This window comes from Akebia trifoliata, chromosome 14, assembly GCF_017979445.1.
Source record: "Akebia trifoliata isolate Shusen 1 chromosome 14, ASM1797944v1, whole genome shotgun sequence".
In the NCBI taxonomy this organism is placed as follows: Eukaryota; Viridiplantae; Streptophyta; class Magnoliopsida; order Ranunculales; family Lardizabalaceae; genus Akebia; species Akebia trifoliata.
In genome coordinates, this window is record NC_141388.1 from 32,261,344 (window position 1) to 32,277,575 (window position 16,232).

The following is a 16,232-nucleotide window of genomic DNA, read 5'->3' on the forward strand; positions in this document are numbered from 1 at the left end:
CCTCACCATAGAGATCATCCTCACCAAAAATCAACTCATTCCAAAACTTCTAACCCCATCAAAATTGATTTACAAAAAATGGACGGTCCACGATTTTTCAACGTGTAAACATGGGGCTAAACATTTCGGAATGGGCTGATTTTTGGGGAGGATGATCTTCTAATCATAGAGATCATCCTCACCAAAAATCAGCTCATTCCAAAACTTCTAACCCATGTAGGACAAAAAACGTTTGTTAAAGTGTGTGGTAAAAACTTAGGGTGTTGAACATTTCCCATATATATATATATGGGAAATGTTCAGCACCCTAAGTTTTACCCTACACTTTAACAAACGTGTTTTGTCCTACATGGGTTAGAAGATCATCCATGATTTTTCAACTTGTAAACATAGGGCTAAAAATTTCAGATGATAAGAAGATCATTCTCACCAAAAATCAGCCCATTCCAAAACTTCTAACCCATGTAGGACAAAACACGTTTGTTAAAGTGTAGGGTAAAGCTTAGGGTGTTGAACATTTCCCATATATATATAAGGGTAAAGCTTAGGGTGTTGAACATTTCCCATATATATATATGGGAAATGTTCTACACCCTACTATTTACCCTACTTTTTGTCCAATGTGTTTTGTCCTATATGGGTTAGAATTTTTGGAATGGGCTGATTTTTGGTGAGGATGCTTTCTACGGTTAGAAGATCTTTCTCACCAAAAATCAGCTCATTCCAAAATTTCTAGCCCCATGTTTACAAGTTGAAAAATCGTGGACCGTCCATTTTTTGTAAACCATTTTTGATGGGGTTAGAAGTTTGGAATGGGCTGATTTTTTGTGAGGATAATCTCCTCACCATAAAGATCATCCTCACCAAAAATCAACCTATTCCAAAACTTCTAACTCATGTAGACAAAGCATGTAGGGTAAAAGTGTAGGGTGTTGAACAGACCCTATGTATATATAAAAGAACCTTGGATTGTGTGGTATTCAAATATTAGTATGAAAATGCATGGGAAGTTTATATTGTCTGGCAAAGTAAGCTATTCAATTATATTAGGAAAAACAATATTATAATACTTATATATAAGAGAAATGAGACAATGATGTATCACTTATTTTGACGATTGACAACAAAAAAAACAAAGAACGAAGCTGAGATTCAAATTTTTTATATAGTGTTGAGCTCACTAGTTTTATTTATTATCGACCTCACCATTTTTCATTGTCGAGTTCGACAATTTTCAAAAAAATGCCAAACTCAACAATAAAGATGTTGAATATGACAATAAAAATTGGTGAGCTCAACTATTGTAAAATCCACCAATTTTTTGTTTTTCTGACTCAAATATGTGGAATGGTCGACTTAAAACTTGACATAACGACTTGTCTTGACAACTTCAAATCAAAAGAATCACTCTTGATTGATTTTTCATCCAAAAAAGAAGCAACAAAATTGAAAAAGGACAAAATTTTAATAACTTAGAAAGAAAAAAACTGTTGAATTTCAATTTTAAGTTTGAGAGTTTGGTAATTATTCATTTTCAATACCTTGAATAAAGCTCAAAATAGATTTTTTTTCATCTGATTTTTCTATGAAATCTGGAGGCTTGTGGTGTTAGATTATCAATATGATAATCCATGTGGGCCCAAAGACCCTTACTAAGATTCCACAATAGCTTTGCTCAAGGGAAAAAAAACAAAAGATTTGTTGAATAACGAACTTGACAAAGAGAGGTTTTGCAATAAAAATACAATACGTAGGTCCTGATTTTTCTGACGCCGCTCCTAACACAGGCGCTCATGTGTCATGAGTTAAAATCATAGATTTCTTCGAGATACGAATATGTGCCATTGTGTATCCCAAGAAAGAGGGGAGGGGGGGTTTGCGTCAGGAATCATTATTTAGGAAACCCTTATTATTATTATTTGAGGGCTGCTAATGTCACACAAACTTTTGCTGATGCCGCATCAATTCCTATATAAATCATCAAAGAATATTGCAGAGTAGGGGTGGTTTTAGCAAAAGTTGTCGTGGCAATAGCAGCTCTCAATGTTTTAAAAAAAAAAATCAAATTGGTCAAATAATTCACGGAGCAGACTCTATCTGGTGCACTTTTATTACAAAAACTCACTCACTTGATTAGGTTGATTACACGAAACAACCTTAATTTAAGAATTAGACTAGCATGACTAACTTAGTAAGATTTTAAATCTTATTAAACATCGTTGGATCTACATAAATTATCAAATTGACAATCCAACATAACATTCTTCTAGATTTCATTGACAACTCAGATCTAAAAGAATAAAATTTAAAAACAGAGTACTTTCGAGTTTGATGGATGGTATTGAAAATACATAATTATCAAATTTTCAAATTTAAAATTAAAATTCAAAGATAAAAATTATTATTTTTTATTTAGATTTCTTAGAATTTTTCTCTTTATACTCATATGGTATCTTTGACCTCACAAATTGATCTTGTTAGAATAAAGTAAGAGTCCACTAGCCTTTTTAAGATAGTGAGGCAAAGAGGCCTTATTAAGCTTCATTCAACTTCAAAAAGACCTCGAGATTCACAACAAGACACTAAGATTCATTTACAAATCTCGAGTTCTTTTTGAAGGTGGAAGAGGTTTGGTAAGTTTTTTTTTTTTTTCCTCACTATCTTAGTAAGAAAATACTTTGGCATAAAGGAAGGTTCGGTGGATAACAAACATCGAAAAGTATGGTTTATTTGGAGTTGTCAGAACTTCAAGGGATTATTTTAAATGAAAATGCGTAAAAAAAAAAATTAACTGTAAAAGTCTTAACTTAACCATAGTTAAATTTAGTAGAGAAAGTTAAAAAATCTCCGCTAAATTAGAGGAAGAAAAGTATTCCTAGGGTCCAGATTTGGTTTGTAGTCCGAAATTAGCGTTTCGGGAGAGAGGGAGCGAAGGAAGCAAACTTTCTCTCTCTTCTTTCTGCTAAACTCCAAGGCGTTACAATCGAAAAACTTTCAATCTTCTCTGTAAAAAATTTCGGATCTGAAATGGGTTTCTAGCTTATAATAGATTTGAAACCCTAAAGGGACCCTTTAGGGTTCGAATTCATCTTCTTATGTTCAAGAAGCTGACGACGCTATGAGAAAAAAGCTCGACACTCGTTTCCCCGCCGTACGCTCTCTTTCTCTCTCTAGATATATCTTTTTCTCTCTCTTAGTCGGTTGCTGCGTTTCATTGATTGGTTCACTTGATTTGTTTATTTTTTGGTGGTGGGTATTTGGGATTTAGGGTTTTGATGTGATTTGGTTTTGCTTTGTTTAGGTTTCTGGATTGGTTTTATGTAGATGGTTGTGATTAGGGTTTTGTTCCTAGATGTATATGTATTGGGGCTTTTAACTTATTTGATTGCTTAATGACCCATTTTGGTTTATTTTAGTTGGAATCCCTAATGCATGCAGGCATGAATTGAACTCTATTTTATTTTCTGCTCTCTCTCTCTCTCTCTCTCTTGTATTATTGTGAGAACACCAGATTACTTATTTGAGAGAAAAAATGGGGGAAACAGGTAACATTTGGTAGTGTTGATTGATGAGAATGGAGGGGAACTATATGCAAAAAACTGGAATTTTGTGACTTTTGAAACAAGACCTAAACAAATTATGTGCAAGAGCAATTTTAGCAAGTACATGGAAAGGAACATTACATTACTTAAAATGGATGGGCAGGAAATATCTCAAAGCGAACAATTATTTTATCTAATTTGAATTATTCATAGAAACGTTGAGGTTGAATATGTTAATTATAGATTAGAGTTTGGTGGGTAAAGTGGAGATGCAATTGTGGAGTGATATGTGATCGAGTATAGCTGGAAACTGTTAACAGTAATGAGACCAACTATGCTTTATATAGAAGAATGGGGAGTAGAAATATGTATGGTGATATGAATGAAAATCGAGGCAAATTCATGATGAGCACATTGGAAAGAATTTAGTAGTAGCACCAACCACCAATGGGAAAATAAAGGAAAGTTAACTAAGATAATTTGGGCATGTATAACAAAGACCAATGAGTGACTGACGCACTAGTGAGGAGTGGATTACCTATCAGAAAAAGGAAATGGAGTGGATTGTGGTAGTTGAAGACACACCTCAACATAAGATATATATCTCTAGATAAATTTCTATGGTAACGTAGGATTCGTGTTGCAACCATAGTCGCCAAAGTCTCTGACTTATTGAAAAGTTGTGATTAAATCGTGACTTTTTTCCTTCACCTATTTAATCACAAGTTAATTGTATCTTTTCAATAAGATGCAATTTTTATGAACTTCACGAAATTCACGATAACGTCACGTACTTTGTGATTAAACCAGAAGAAACGAAATGTCACATTGATGCACTATTTGGAGAATATGACCTTGATGAAAATGATGGTGACCATTTTACCGATAAAACGTAAGATAATAGTGATGTAAATGAGGATGACTGTTTTTTTGTTGTTGTTGTTGTTACCCTTTTGACTTGATAAATCCTAACTCAAACTTATAAACCTTAACTATGGTGTGGACATGGTGGTTACTTGTTGTGGATACTTGGATGAAATCAATATGGGATTTGGTAATAGAGGATTTAATGACATGGTGGTTACTTGTTGTGGATGCTTGGATGAGAATACCACCAACTAGGAACAATTACGCTGCCCTAACCCGAACTTGATATTTTACCGATTTTTTCCCCGATGTTATCTAATTTTTCAACTTTTTCTCTTATCAATTTATTCCCGAACCCTGACTTGGTGGCTATGGTTGCAACCCCAAATAGTTGGGGAATGCATTGTAAATGGTGGTGTTAGTGATGATGATCTCCATAATTTTAGATGGCTTCTACCTTCTTTTGGACATAAGAAAGCAGTTTTGATTGCCTCTGGTGGAAGGATTGTTTCTAAGATTTATCTGCATTCTTGAGCATTTATTTTCCTATAAGGCATCCTCCGATTAGAGGTGTCAAATGTGCTAATATATACCCAAAGGGGTCCACTTTACAATGTAATAGGGATTGAGATCTTATTGACAGATAAACAGGACATGAGAAGTTACATAAATGCCTTAATTAGTGAACTGAAATTTTTTTATAGAGAAGATGAAGAGGAAAATAGTCCTTTATATGACACCTTACAATAGACAAAGTAGTAAAATCTGGGCTGGAAATAACATTCTTGTACGGTTTTACCTACGCTATTTCAGGGTTATATGATGCTTTCAAGCGTGGAGAGATGATTAACTATTGATCCATTCCAGCTGTATTTGCATGCCTTGTTAAGACATTCATTTATGTAATATAATAGTTAAGTAATATTCTAATATTTAGCCATCTTAAATCTTCATCATCATCTTCAAAGCCTTATGCCAAGAACTTAGGGTACATATAACCATGTTATGTGATGGAAAATATTTTCTGGCAGTCTCGGATTAAAAAGATAATGCAAGCAGATGAGGACGTTGGGAAGATTGCATTGGCTGTGCCCCTTTTAGTTTGTGAGTAGCTTTAACTTTGGTAGTATTTTTTTCTTCTATTTGTCTAAAAGGAGAAAAAACCGTGTTGCCTTTGTGATTTTTATGAAGTTTAACCTCTTTGGGTTGTACTCTTGCAGCTAAAGCATTGGAACTATTTCTCCAAGATCTTTGTGATCGGACTTATGATATAACACTTCAAAGAGGAGCAAAGACTATGAGTTCATTCCATTTGTAAGTGAGGCACTTGAGTTAATTTTTGTGTGGGTGTTGGGGGGGGGGGGGGATTGTTTGTTGGACACATTGCCTTCTTTACTATGCTTTAAGTTTTGAATAGGGTGTTAATTTTCCTTCAAATTATAAAAACTGAGTTTTGGGGGGGGGTTGTTTGTTGGACATGTTGCCTTCTTTACTATGCTCAAAGTTTTGGATAGGGTGTTAATTTTCGTTTAAATTATAAAAACTGAGTTTGATCCAACTACTTTGTCCATGAAATTGTAGAAAACAATGTGTACAAACCTATAATGTGTTTGATTTCCTGAGAGAAATTGTTAGCAAAGTTCCGGACTTGGGAGTTTCTGATGCTGGTGGTGAAGATAGATCTGTTACCAAGAGAAGGTTAGAAAAATATTAATTTCTATTTTCTCTTGGCTGATAGATATAAATAGAAATTACTTACTGTTTTGAATTTTACCAGAAAACCGGCAGAAGATGAAGACAATGACACTGATGAGGAGGCAAAAAGGAGCAGAATGGTAAGACATTATTTCTTCAATACTTGTCCGTATAAAACCTGATTTAGTTTCTTGGAAGCAAAAAAATCCAAGGGCATGTTTTGAAGATGGAGTTGGAGAGAGTTGGAGATGCAATTTCTGTGATTCGAACTCCACGAATTGGAACCATCTCAACATGGGTAAAATAAGGGTATTTTTGTAAATTCGGATGCCCTTTAATACACCTGGACCAAAGAGAAAGTGGGGTCCTTTTGGGGGTCTCCAAAATGCGAATCTCCAAAAACAAACTCATGTAGACAATCGCTTTGGGGTCCTTTGGGGGATCCACATGTATTGAAAACATCTCAACATGGGTAAAATAAGGGAGCTCATTTTGGCACCCCCCAACTTTTACTCATTACACCCCAATTAAAAAGAAAGAAAATAAGTGGATGGTTGAGACTAAGTGAAAGTTGGGGTGCCAATAGAAGCTCTCTCTCTCTTTGCTATACTTCTATTTTTTGAGTTTAGGATTTTATATGAACCCCATCATAATTGTAAACAACTGCCGAAATCGTTTGAACCAGTGTTATAGTTTTTTGTAATGTTGAGATTATAACTTGAGCCAAATCCCATGTAATGTTAGGAGAGTGTTTTAATCTTTAATTGGGTGTAATAAGTAAAATTTGGGGTGCTAATAGCAGCTCTAACAAAAGGAGGGGGGTATTTGTTGCAGCATGATACAAGCCACAGCAGTAGCACTGGCAGAGGAAGGGGAAGGGGTCGAGGAAGAGGCCGTGGGCGAGGCATCCGTGCAATAGAGAGAGAAATCATCCATTTTGAGAAAAGCGAAGATGATCCAGACATGTCTTCTCAACTTGACAAACAGAACATGAATCACCCCGAGAAAGTGGACATCGCAACCGAAGCCAAAGACCCAAAGGATGGCATTGAAGTTGGTAGTAGTACCAACTCGATGACACGGAACTTCGATCTAAATCTGGACTTGCTTGAGAATGGTGACACTGTTGTGGGTGCGGTGTCTGTGGTGGCAACAACCACAACCACAACTGTGGTTCCCGAGATGAAGCATGAAGAATATCCTGGTTGGTCTGACATGGACAAGATGGTCATTGACCCTCTTCAGCTCGCTCAACTAAATGGAAGGTTAGATGAAGATGAGGAAGACTATGATGAAGAGGGATAGCTGAAGGTGTTCTTTTGGGGATGAAAGTGTGCCCACACCTAAAAAGAAAGGCTGCAGTTGTTCTTTGGCCTCTCTCATGTATTATAGGTTTCTTTACAATGTACTAACAAGAGCAGTTCTAGACATTTATTTACCTTGAGCATTGAGAAATGCCCCATTTTGTGTCCTCGTTCAGAGATTTTATTGGCTCACCTACTTTTACTTATAGCACACAATTTTATGAAATCAAACACATATATGTAGTTGGTGTGTTACAAGTAAAAGTTGGCGTGTTAATAGAAATTCTCTTTTAAGAAGGGTGATTATTGCCATCAAATATTGTATGGTTTTTATGACCTCAGAGGATTTTATACATGGTCTTCGAAGATGTGATACGGTACAAAAGGCACCACTTTGTTTAAGTCTTTAGGCCTGATGTCAATTTTGGGAGAAATTAAAAAGTAGAAAGTAGTTTTTTTTTTTTTTATAACTTGAGATCTTTTACATTGTAAAAATAAGCCATGATTTTTCGACTCCCATTCTGACATATGCTTCTTGATGTGGCATGGTTTAGAATCGTAGATCTTTTTTCTCGGGCTACACAACTGTATATTCTCATGAATATATGTGGATGTGTATCCTAAGGAAAAAGATCTATGACTCTTGCCCGTGTCATGTCCGGGTGTTTGTTAGAGGGGGCTATTAGAAAATCATTATTCTAAAATTAATTTTCTTAAGAGTCATGTCAGAGTGACCTTAGGATTGCATCTCATATCTCACTTTACTTACGTGGATAGGTGTAACAATCATAAATGCTTTTTCACTCGTATCTTAATGAAAAGCGTCTATAACTCTTACACATTTTCAAGTTAGGAAAGTATGATATGAGGTACAATCTTGAGGGCACTTTAGTGTTAATATTTTTTAAATTGAATCCAAACTTACTTTTTAATTTTGTTGAATAAAAAAGTTATTTTTTTTTAAAGTGCATCTGAACGGGTTCTTAATGTTGTAGCCATGGCTTGGGTTTAAAATCGTCCTTCATTTACAGACTACTAATCTTGTTTGCTTAGGAAAATTTAAAAAAAAAAGTATTTCTATTAACACACCAACTTTTACTTATAGTTCATCAATTCATATGTAAATAATTATTTAAGGGTCACGTTCAATGTACACATATATCTACTCATATCTGCACAAACGGTCTTAGTCGTTCGATCTAACGACTCAAATTTATTTTAAGTTTAAGTGATAAATTTAAATACTTTTTACTCTACCCTCATTCAACTTTTATCTATTTAGTTAAGGGAGCGGTTCGGCAGCCCCAATCTCTTCCAAGCTTCGTGCCAAGTTTTTTAAGGCGTCGGATTATAATGCATGCGACGGTTCGGATCTAATATTACGGTTTTAAGTTAAAAAGAAAGTTAATTAAGATCGGACCCCTCTAAAAATCTTCTATTCGCTTTTAACTCCCTCTCTCTTATCAAACCTTCCTCTCTCTCTCTCTCTTCGAATCATCTTCTTCGTTCAAACAGAACGAAGCTCCGTGCCCTCCCTCTCCCTCCCTCTCTCTCTCTCTCTCTCTCTCTCTCTAGTTACAGCTCACATCTCTCTCTCTCTAGTTACAGCTCACATCTCTCTCTCTCTCTCTCTCTCTCAAGTTTTAGATCGAACGACCCGAGGCCGTCGATCTCTCTCTCAAGTTACAGTTCGAACTGCCTTCAAATCTCATCTTCTTCGGAGCTCTCTCAACCCTCTCTCGCCGTCGTCGACGCCGTCAATCTCTCGCTGTTTTCAACGAACAAGTATTTATTTAATTCTTTTTTTTTTATAGGAAAATCGATTGGGGTTTTTTTATTTTTTATTTTATTGTAGTTGTTGTTCTTGAACTTAGGTTTAATGTGGATGGTTTTATTTATTTTTTTTAACTTAAACGATTTGCATTCTGTTACTACTGCTCATAGTTAGTCTATGGAAATTTTTTTTTTTAATGATTGTTTCTTGAAATCCCTCATTACCTCGTTTTCCTGAATTTCTCTTTGAAAATCAAATTTCTTTTATTTATCTATATTTACTCTGGTATCAAGGAATAATAGTTAGGCTTTGGTCTCATGGTTTAGGAAATTGCAGTGCTTCGCTCCAGTCCATGTTTGAAAATATTGTTGCATGTATATCTCTTTAGAATGTGTTGTTTACTAACTTAAAAGGCTATTTCACAGTTTTTCCTGTTCCCTCCCATTGACATGCTTATTAATCCTGACTTTTGTAACATCAAGTATTTCTTGTTACATAAATTGATGGATATTAGCATAGCATTAGATTTTGACTTATCCCACGTAATATTTCTTTCACAAAAATGTTGGCCGTGAAATTTACTGATAGTTTCTTGTAGATATTTCAGCAGAAACTTACTATTCATTTCACAAAATAGTTCAAAATATTTTGGTGGACAATGAATTTCTACCGAAATTTTTTGGGTTCTACTTGTTACAGAATCCTTCTGTTTGAACAATTTTTTTTTTTTAACTCTCTCTTGATTTGTTTTGTTATTTGGATCTTGATTTTTGTAAAAAAAAATTTATGAAGTCTGATTTCGACTAATTTGAATTGAAACCCCACCAAATAATGGTCACAAACAACAAGTCATAGAGCATAGAAGCTCACAAAAATTTGCTCTGGACCAAGAAAAGGAAAAGAAGACTTGTATAAATTTAGTGTTCTCAAAACACTCCTCTGTCTAAGCAATGGTACTTGGCAAGATCACTTGTATAATGTAGTTGTTTTGTGTTTGTGACTTGTTTATGTTGGTAGTATTTTATTGGGATAAAGGGACTGCGTACCAAATTTATTCCTTAAATTTGAAAGAAGTGTTTCACTTGTTATAATTGGTTCATTAAATCTATAACTATTAAGCAACATATCTGCGATTTCTTTTGATCAGTGTGATTTTCTTCGTTATTTCTCTGCTCAAGAATTCGATTGACTCGTAACTAGCCCTTGTTGAATTCGACTGTATATTACTTTTAATTAGAGTTGTAACTAGCCCTTGTTGAATGCTTTCTTTCTCTACTCTATTCTTTGCTTTTTTATCAATATTTTTTTTTAAATGTTCATTTTTATCACAGATTGGAAGACCATTGATCTATGGCCTACCATCGAAAGGAGAATATGGGGGGCAAGACATGTCATCAAGATGCTGAGGGATGAGATTAAGCTTACCAAGGCCCTTAGTATGTGTTGTTTCATGCATGAGGGATATTACTAGGAACAATGTACAGATAGCGTGATCAGTTTCTATTACAAGTGTTAATTGTTACTGTGTGCATCTGAGCTCTATTTTTCATATTGTAACATTTTTCCCATTTGTGAAAGAAATTTGTAATGGAATGCTACGGCTTATCCAATGAAGGACATTGCTTCATTCTCTTGCAATTATTTACCTTTTGTTTGATCAATCAATGGTATTGCTTCCTGCAGAATAAGATAGATCGGATGGTTAATATCACTTTATCATGTTGATTTTGATCTCTTAACCATCTTTAACTAGGGATGTTAATGGGTACTTACTTGATTGGATACCCATCTGGATCCAATATCTACAATTCTTGTTTTAGGACCATTTGGCTTTAATAGGAATGGAAATCAATTTTTATAATAAGATGTGACTCCTGGTACTAACGAATTTTCGTAATGATATATCTGAACTTTTTTTCAATTTGGCTTTATAGGTTGAAGCACTGATTCATAGCTTGAATGTGATGCTCTACTCAAAAGAAAAGGAAGTAGCAAGCCGAGTGGGTCATAAAATCCTTGAGGATGGAAGTCGGGTCCGTTACCTCGTGAAAACTGGGGAAATAATTGACAGCAGTGAAAACTGGAAAAGAGTGACCAAAGAGACAAAGCAAGCAGAGATGGCTAATTCCTCCTAAGACTCGTTGTAGACTTTCTTTATGCATGTAGTTACTGGATTACATGTATTTAATTATCTTCTTATTCTTGTGTTTTTGGGTTCAAATTCTTTTGGCATCATGTCTGCCACTTTGCACTCATTTTCTCATCTGTTGTAGACTTTCTATGTGCATTTAGATGCATGGCCCTATTGTTTTTTAGGTATTACGAGCTCACAAGTCTCAAACATGTATGCTGCCCAATCTTTGGTGTAACAATCAAACATGTTCTAAAGCTCCTAGTTTCTCAAATATCTTGGATTACATATGTGGAATTCCTACAATTTTTTCCTGGGTTATATGGTATATGTAGCCATTAGTCAATATAATTTTTCAAAAAAATGAATCCAAGTCTAGGTAAAGGGGTTCTTTTGTTTTTGAAATTCAAATAATGCAACAATTAGGTCATTGGAGCTATCGTGTCATTAGTCAAGTATTTATATTTTTAACCATAAATATATTTTCTAGAGCAATATGAGCAGATGAGGCCTGGAAATCAATTTGAAATTAGAACCATAGTATACTTGGGAATTTATTACTCAGACCATATTCACCACCCCTAACAGGTTAATATAATCAATTTTGAAAGAAGTTATTATCAACTTCAATCAAATATTCAATATCTCAATAAAAATTATAATTTATAAGATATTTGACCAAATTATTTTACCTCTCATGTGTTACTTGCATGTGCATTTAGATTTTTTTTTCAAACTTACAAATCATCACTTTCAAGTGCCACGAAGTCTAACTAACATAACAACTAATACTAAGAGCAACTCCAACACAAACAGTCATAGTAAGCGCAACAGCTCCAACACAAGTAGTCATACTAAGTGCAACTGCAACAGTCATACTAAGTGCAACTGCAACTGCAACGCACTTGAGTTCTTGCTTTATATTCTCTCCCAACAGCTGTTATACCATATCAAAACCCCCCAAAAACACTTCAACAACGCACTCGAGCCTTGACTCTCTACTTCAAAATTTTCTAGAGAGAGCATGAGAGGCAAACAAAGAGAATAGATTTCTCTCTCTACTTGTTAACGGTAAAAAATGATGACAATTATAACACATCTTAATGTTATTGAATTTGTGAAATGAAGATATCTTAAATAGGCAAAAAGAAACTCCACAATAAAATGCCTAAAAAGATTCCCCCACAAATATGCTCCAAAGTAGAAATTGAAAGAGTATGCAAAGCCCAAGTGCATTGGAATTGCTCTAAAGTACAGGTTTTGTTTTTTCAATTAATTTGGATGAACTTCGACCTGGTAGATACTTATTCAAAACTTTGATTTTAAATTGATGAACTAAATTATCAAAGCTAATCTCCAAAATCTAAATTCACATTTGGCCAAACAATTTCTAGAATCGACCTCACAAACTCATTTTACTTATATTCTGATTCGATAGAATAAAAAAATCCTACTAAAACAGTAACAAATTTCCAAGTATCACTGTATCAGCTCAAACCTCATTTCTACTTTAAACCAATTTTAGAGAATCGCGTGAATTATCTGTAATCCAAACTACAAACTATAAAATCAGAATATGGGCAAAAACCAGATTCAACAAAATCCAAACCAAAAGTCTCCTTTGCAGAGATTCCCAAATTCAAACTAAAATCAAACAAATTATAAAGTAAATGCGAATGAACAATTTGCAGCAACAAATGATAAATAAATAAAAAAACCTAAATTCAAATTTCTTCTAATTCACAAAAATCATTCTATTTCATCCACCATCCCAATCTACATTGAAGAACAAAAAACAGAACAAACCATTAAAAAACCTAAAACTTTAGAAAGAAATCTACTGTATCATGAAAAATATCTTTTTTCTCCATCTCTTGTATTCTGAGAGATTAAACCTAGTTATCATCGTCAGCAGGAACAGCCTTTGAAGATCCAGAACCAGTCTTCTTGGGCAACAAGAGATTGTGAATGTTAGGCATCACTCCACCATTAGCTACCGTAACAGGTCCAAGTAATTTGCTCAACTCCTCATCATTCCTCATCGCTAACTCCAGCACCTATAATAAAACCCCAAATCAAAATAAAAAAAATTATAAATATTTGAATTAAAATTTGAAGCCCTAAAAAAAAAACCCACTTCTGCAGCTAGATATTCAAACCCACTTTAAGTTCGGTCATTCGAACTTAACTTGAGAGAGAGCGACCGATTCGGGTCGTTCGAACTGTAACTTGAGAGAGAGAGAGAGAGAGGGGGAGAGATGGGAGGGAGGGAGAGAGTTACAGAGAGTTCGAAGAAGAAGGAGAGAGTTTTCGTTACATTCTGTTCGAAGAAGAGAGTTTATCGTGGAGTGAGGGATTTAAAACAGAATAGATAATTTTTATAGGGGGCGGAACGTAATTATGTTATGTTTAATTTTAAAACCGGTTAGAGCTGCTGAACCGTAGGATTCGTTTCCATCGGATGGCCATAAAACCTAGGCACCGAAGTGGGAAGACTTTGGGGCCGCTGAACCGCTCCCTTTAGTTAAACCCCCTCAACAACATAAAAATCAAAAGACTATTAGAGAACAGAGAGTTCTCTCTTTCTCATTCTCAGATGAACAAAGAACAACATGGAAAAAGATTTTTCCTTCTGATTTCGACCTCTCCTCTCTTCTAGTATGTGACGGTTTTCGATTCAATTTAGGAATATTATGGGTTTCATTGATGCATTCTGAATCTACATGTTTTTAATTCATGGTTGAAAGTAAATAAGAAATAAAATTAGTATGAATCCTTGGTTGAATCATTGAGAAATCAATAAAAAAAACTACAAAAAATAAAACAATTTGAAGCCCTTGACTACATGACCAAAGGATGAACAAGAAAAGAAAATAAAAGAAAAACCCAAGAGGGGAAAATCCTAATGGATGCATCAACCCTCACATAAGAGAAATTGTATTCATAGGAGCTTGAGAGACAGAGATGACTTTGTGAGAGTGAGAGATTAGAGACAACTCGAGAGGTCGAGAGATTCTACATCTAAGAGAGATCAAGAACATAGGAGATCTACAAAATTGTGTAAGAATTCAAGAGTGAGTGCGAGATCAGAGCTTTTTCTTCTTGTAAAAGTGATTGGAGGCTGCGAGCGTCTTCGTCTGAGAGAAGTCGAGAGCGATTTGAGAGAGAGAGAGAGAGAGAGAGAGGAGGGTTAGGGTTGCAGAGAGAGATCGAGCTTGGGAGTTCAGGGAGAGAAATGAGGCAAGAAGAGGGTTCGGTTTTTTATTTTTTATTTTTTTCTGAGAGTAGTAGAAAAGGTTGGATTGAATTTTTCTTCGCAAGTCTTAAGTTGTGCGAGGAAGGTTTAAGTAAATAAAAAAACATCTGAGGAAGGGAATACGCGGAAGTCATTCACTTAAAAGACGAAATTAGATCTATGTTTAATCTGACGAATGAACTGATTTGTGGAGATATGAATAAATATATGTGTACACGGAACGTGACCCATTATTTAATTCTTGAAGGATTGGTGTGTTGTAAGTTGGTGTACCAATAGAATCTCTCTATTGATGGGTAAGCTAAACTTGAACCCACGACTTCAAAGTTGTTTTGCTACCCCTCAAAAAGGAAAAAAAGGCAACATTGATAGGCAACCTTTTATCCTATATGAGTTAGAAGTTTATGAATTGGATGATTTTTTTTAGGATTATCTCTTTGGTGAGGAGATCATTCACACAAAAAATCAGCTCATTCTGAAACTTCTTACCCCCATCAAAAGTGGTTTACAAATTAATGACCTACAATCCTTCAACTTGTAAACCACTTTGATCGGGTTAGAAATTTTAGAATGGGTTGAATTTTTGGAAGGATGATCTCCTCACCATAAAGATCATCGTCACAAAAAAATCAATCATTTCCAAAACTTCTAACCCATATAAAACAAGCACACGTGTGTGTGTGTGTCTGTGTAAGAAAGACATTTTTTTTCTTTCTGAAAAATTCTCTAAGTGTCTTAAAGGAAGAAAAAAAAGGCAACATTGAAAAAAAATTGATTCTAGTTTTTTTGGAAATATTAAGATCAAATCACACTTGTTGGATGGGTTGAGATTGGAAGATACTCCTAGGGATTCTATAAAACATCATATCCTAAGAAAATTGTCTAGACATTTATACTTTTTCATTCTTTTAGAGAGATTCCAACACCAACTTACAACACACCAATCCTTCAAGAATTAAATAATGGGTCGTGTTCTGTGTACACATATATTTACTCATATATCCACAAATCAGTTCATTCGTCAGATTAAACATAAATTTAATGGTCGAGATCTAATTTCGTCTTTTAAGTGAATGATTTCCGCGTTTTAATAGTGCCCTAATAGTGCCCTTCCTCAAATGTTTTTTATTTACTTAGACCTCCTTTGCACAACTTAAGACTTGTGAAGAAAAATTCAATCCAACTTTCTCTACTACTCTCAGAAAAAAATAAAAAATAAAAAACCTAACCCTCTTCTTGCCTCATTTCTCTCTTTGAACTCCCAAGCTCGATCTCTCTGTGCAACCCTAATCCCCTCTCTCTTTTTTTCGCGACATTTCTTAGATGAAGTCGCTCTCCGCCTCTGATCACTCTTTCAAGAAGAAGAAGCTTTGATCTTGCACTCACTCTCGACTTCTTGCACGCTTTTGCAGATCTCCCACGCTCTTGATCTCTCTTAGACGTAGAATCTCTCGGCCTATCGAGCTCTCTCTGATCTCTCACTCTCATAAAGTCATCTCTGTATCTCAAGCTCCTATGAATACAATTTCTCTTTTGTGAGGGTGTGATGCATCCATTAAGATTTTCCCCTTTTATGTATAGAGGTCAAATCACCTTTATTGGACAATATGAAAGATCCGCCAAGGGGATTGAACCTCTTAGTTGGAACACGTTGAGCATATAA

At 35.0% G+C, this 16,232-nt stretch overlaps 1 protein-coding gene and 1 long non-coding RNA gene across 3 annotated transcripts; one reads left to right on the forward strand and one right to left on the reverse strand.

Annotated features, from left to right (window-relative positions):
• Window positions 1-2,873: 2,873 nt before the first annotated feature.
• LOC147386797 (uncharacterized) lies at window positions 2,874-7,564 on the forward strand. 2 transcript variants are annotated; one of them, XM_086423195.1, is made up of 7 exons: window positions 2,874-3,151; window positions 5,223-5,322; window positions 5,441-5,513; window positions 5,630-5,723; window positions 5,991-6,107; window positions 6,187-6,244; window positions 6,939-7,564. In XM_086423195.1, the coding sequence occupies exons 3-7, from the start codon at window positions 5,459-5,461 to the stop codon at window positions 7,407-7,409; spliced, it is 795 nt and encodes a 264-aa protein (XP_086279321.1). In that variant the 5' UTR covers window positions 2,874-3,151; window positions 5,223-5,322; window positions 5,441-5,458; the 3' UTR covers window positions 7,410-7,564. The 2 variants fall into 2 exon arrangements, with proteins under 2 accessions (XP_086279321.1, XP_086279320.1); XM_086423194.1 differs by lacking the exon at window positions 5,223-5,322.
• A 5,452-nt stretch (window positions 7,565-13,016) lies between these two features.
• Window positions 13,017-14,619, reverse strand: LOC147386798 (uncharacterized). Its single transcript, XR_015172082.1, has 2 exons — window positions 13,451-14,619; window positions 13,017-13,370 (listed from the first exon to the last, which is right to left on the reverse strand). It is a non-coding gene; the product is annotated as an uncharacterized LOC147386798 (long non-coding RNA).
• Window positions 14,620-16,232: the final 1,613 nt, after the last annotated feature.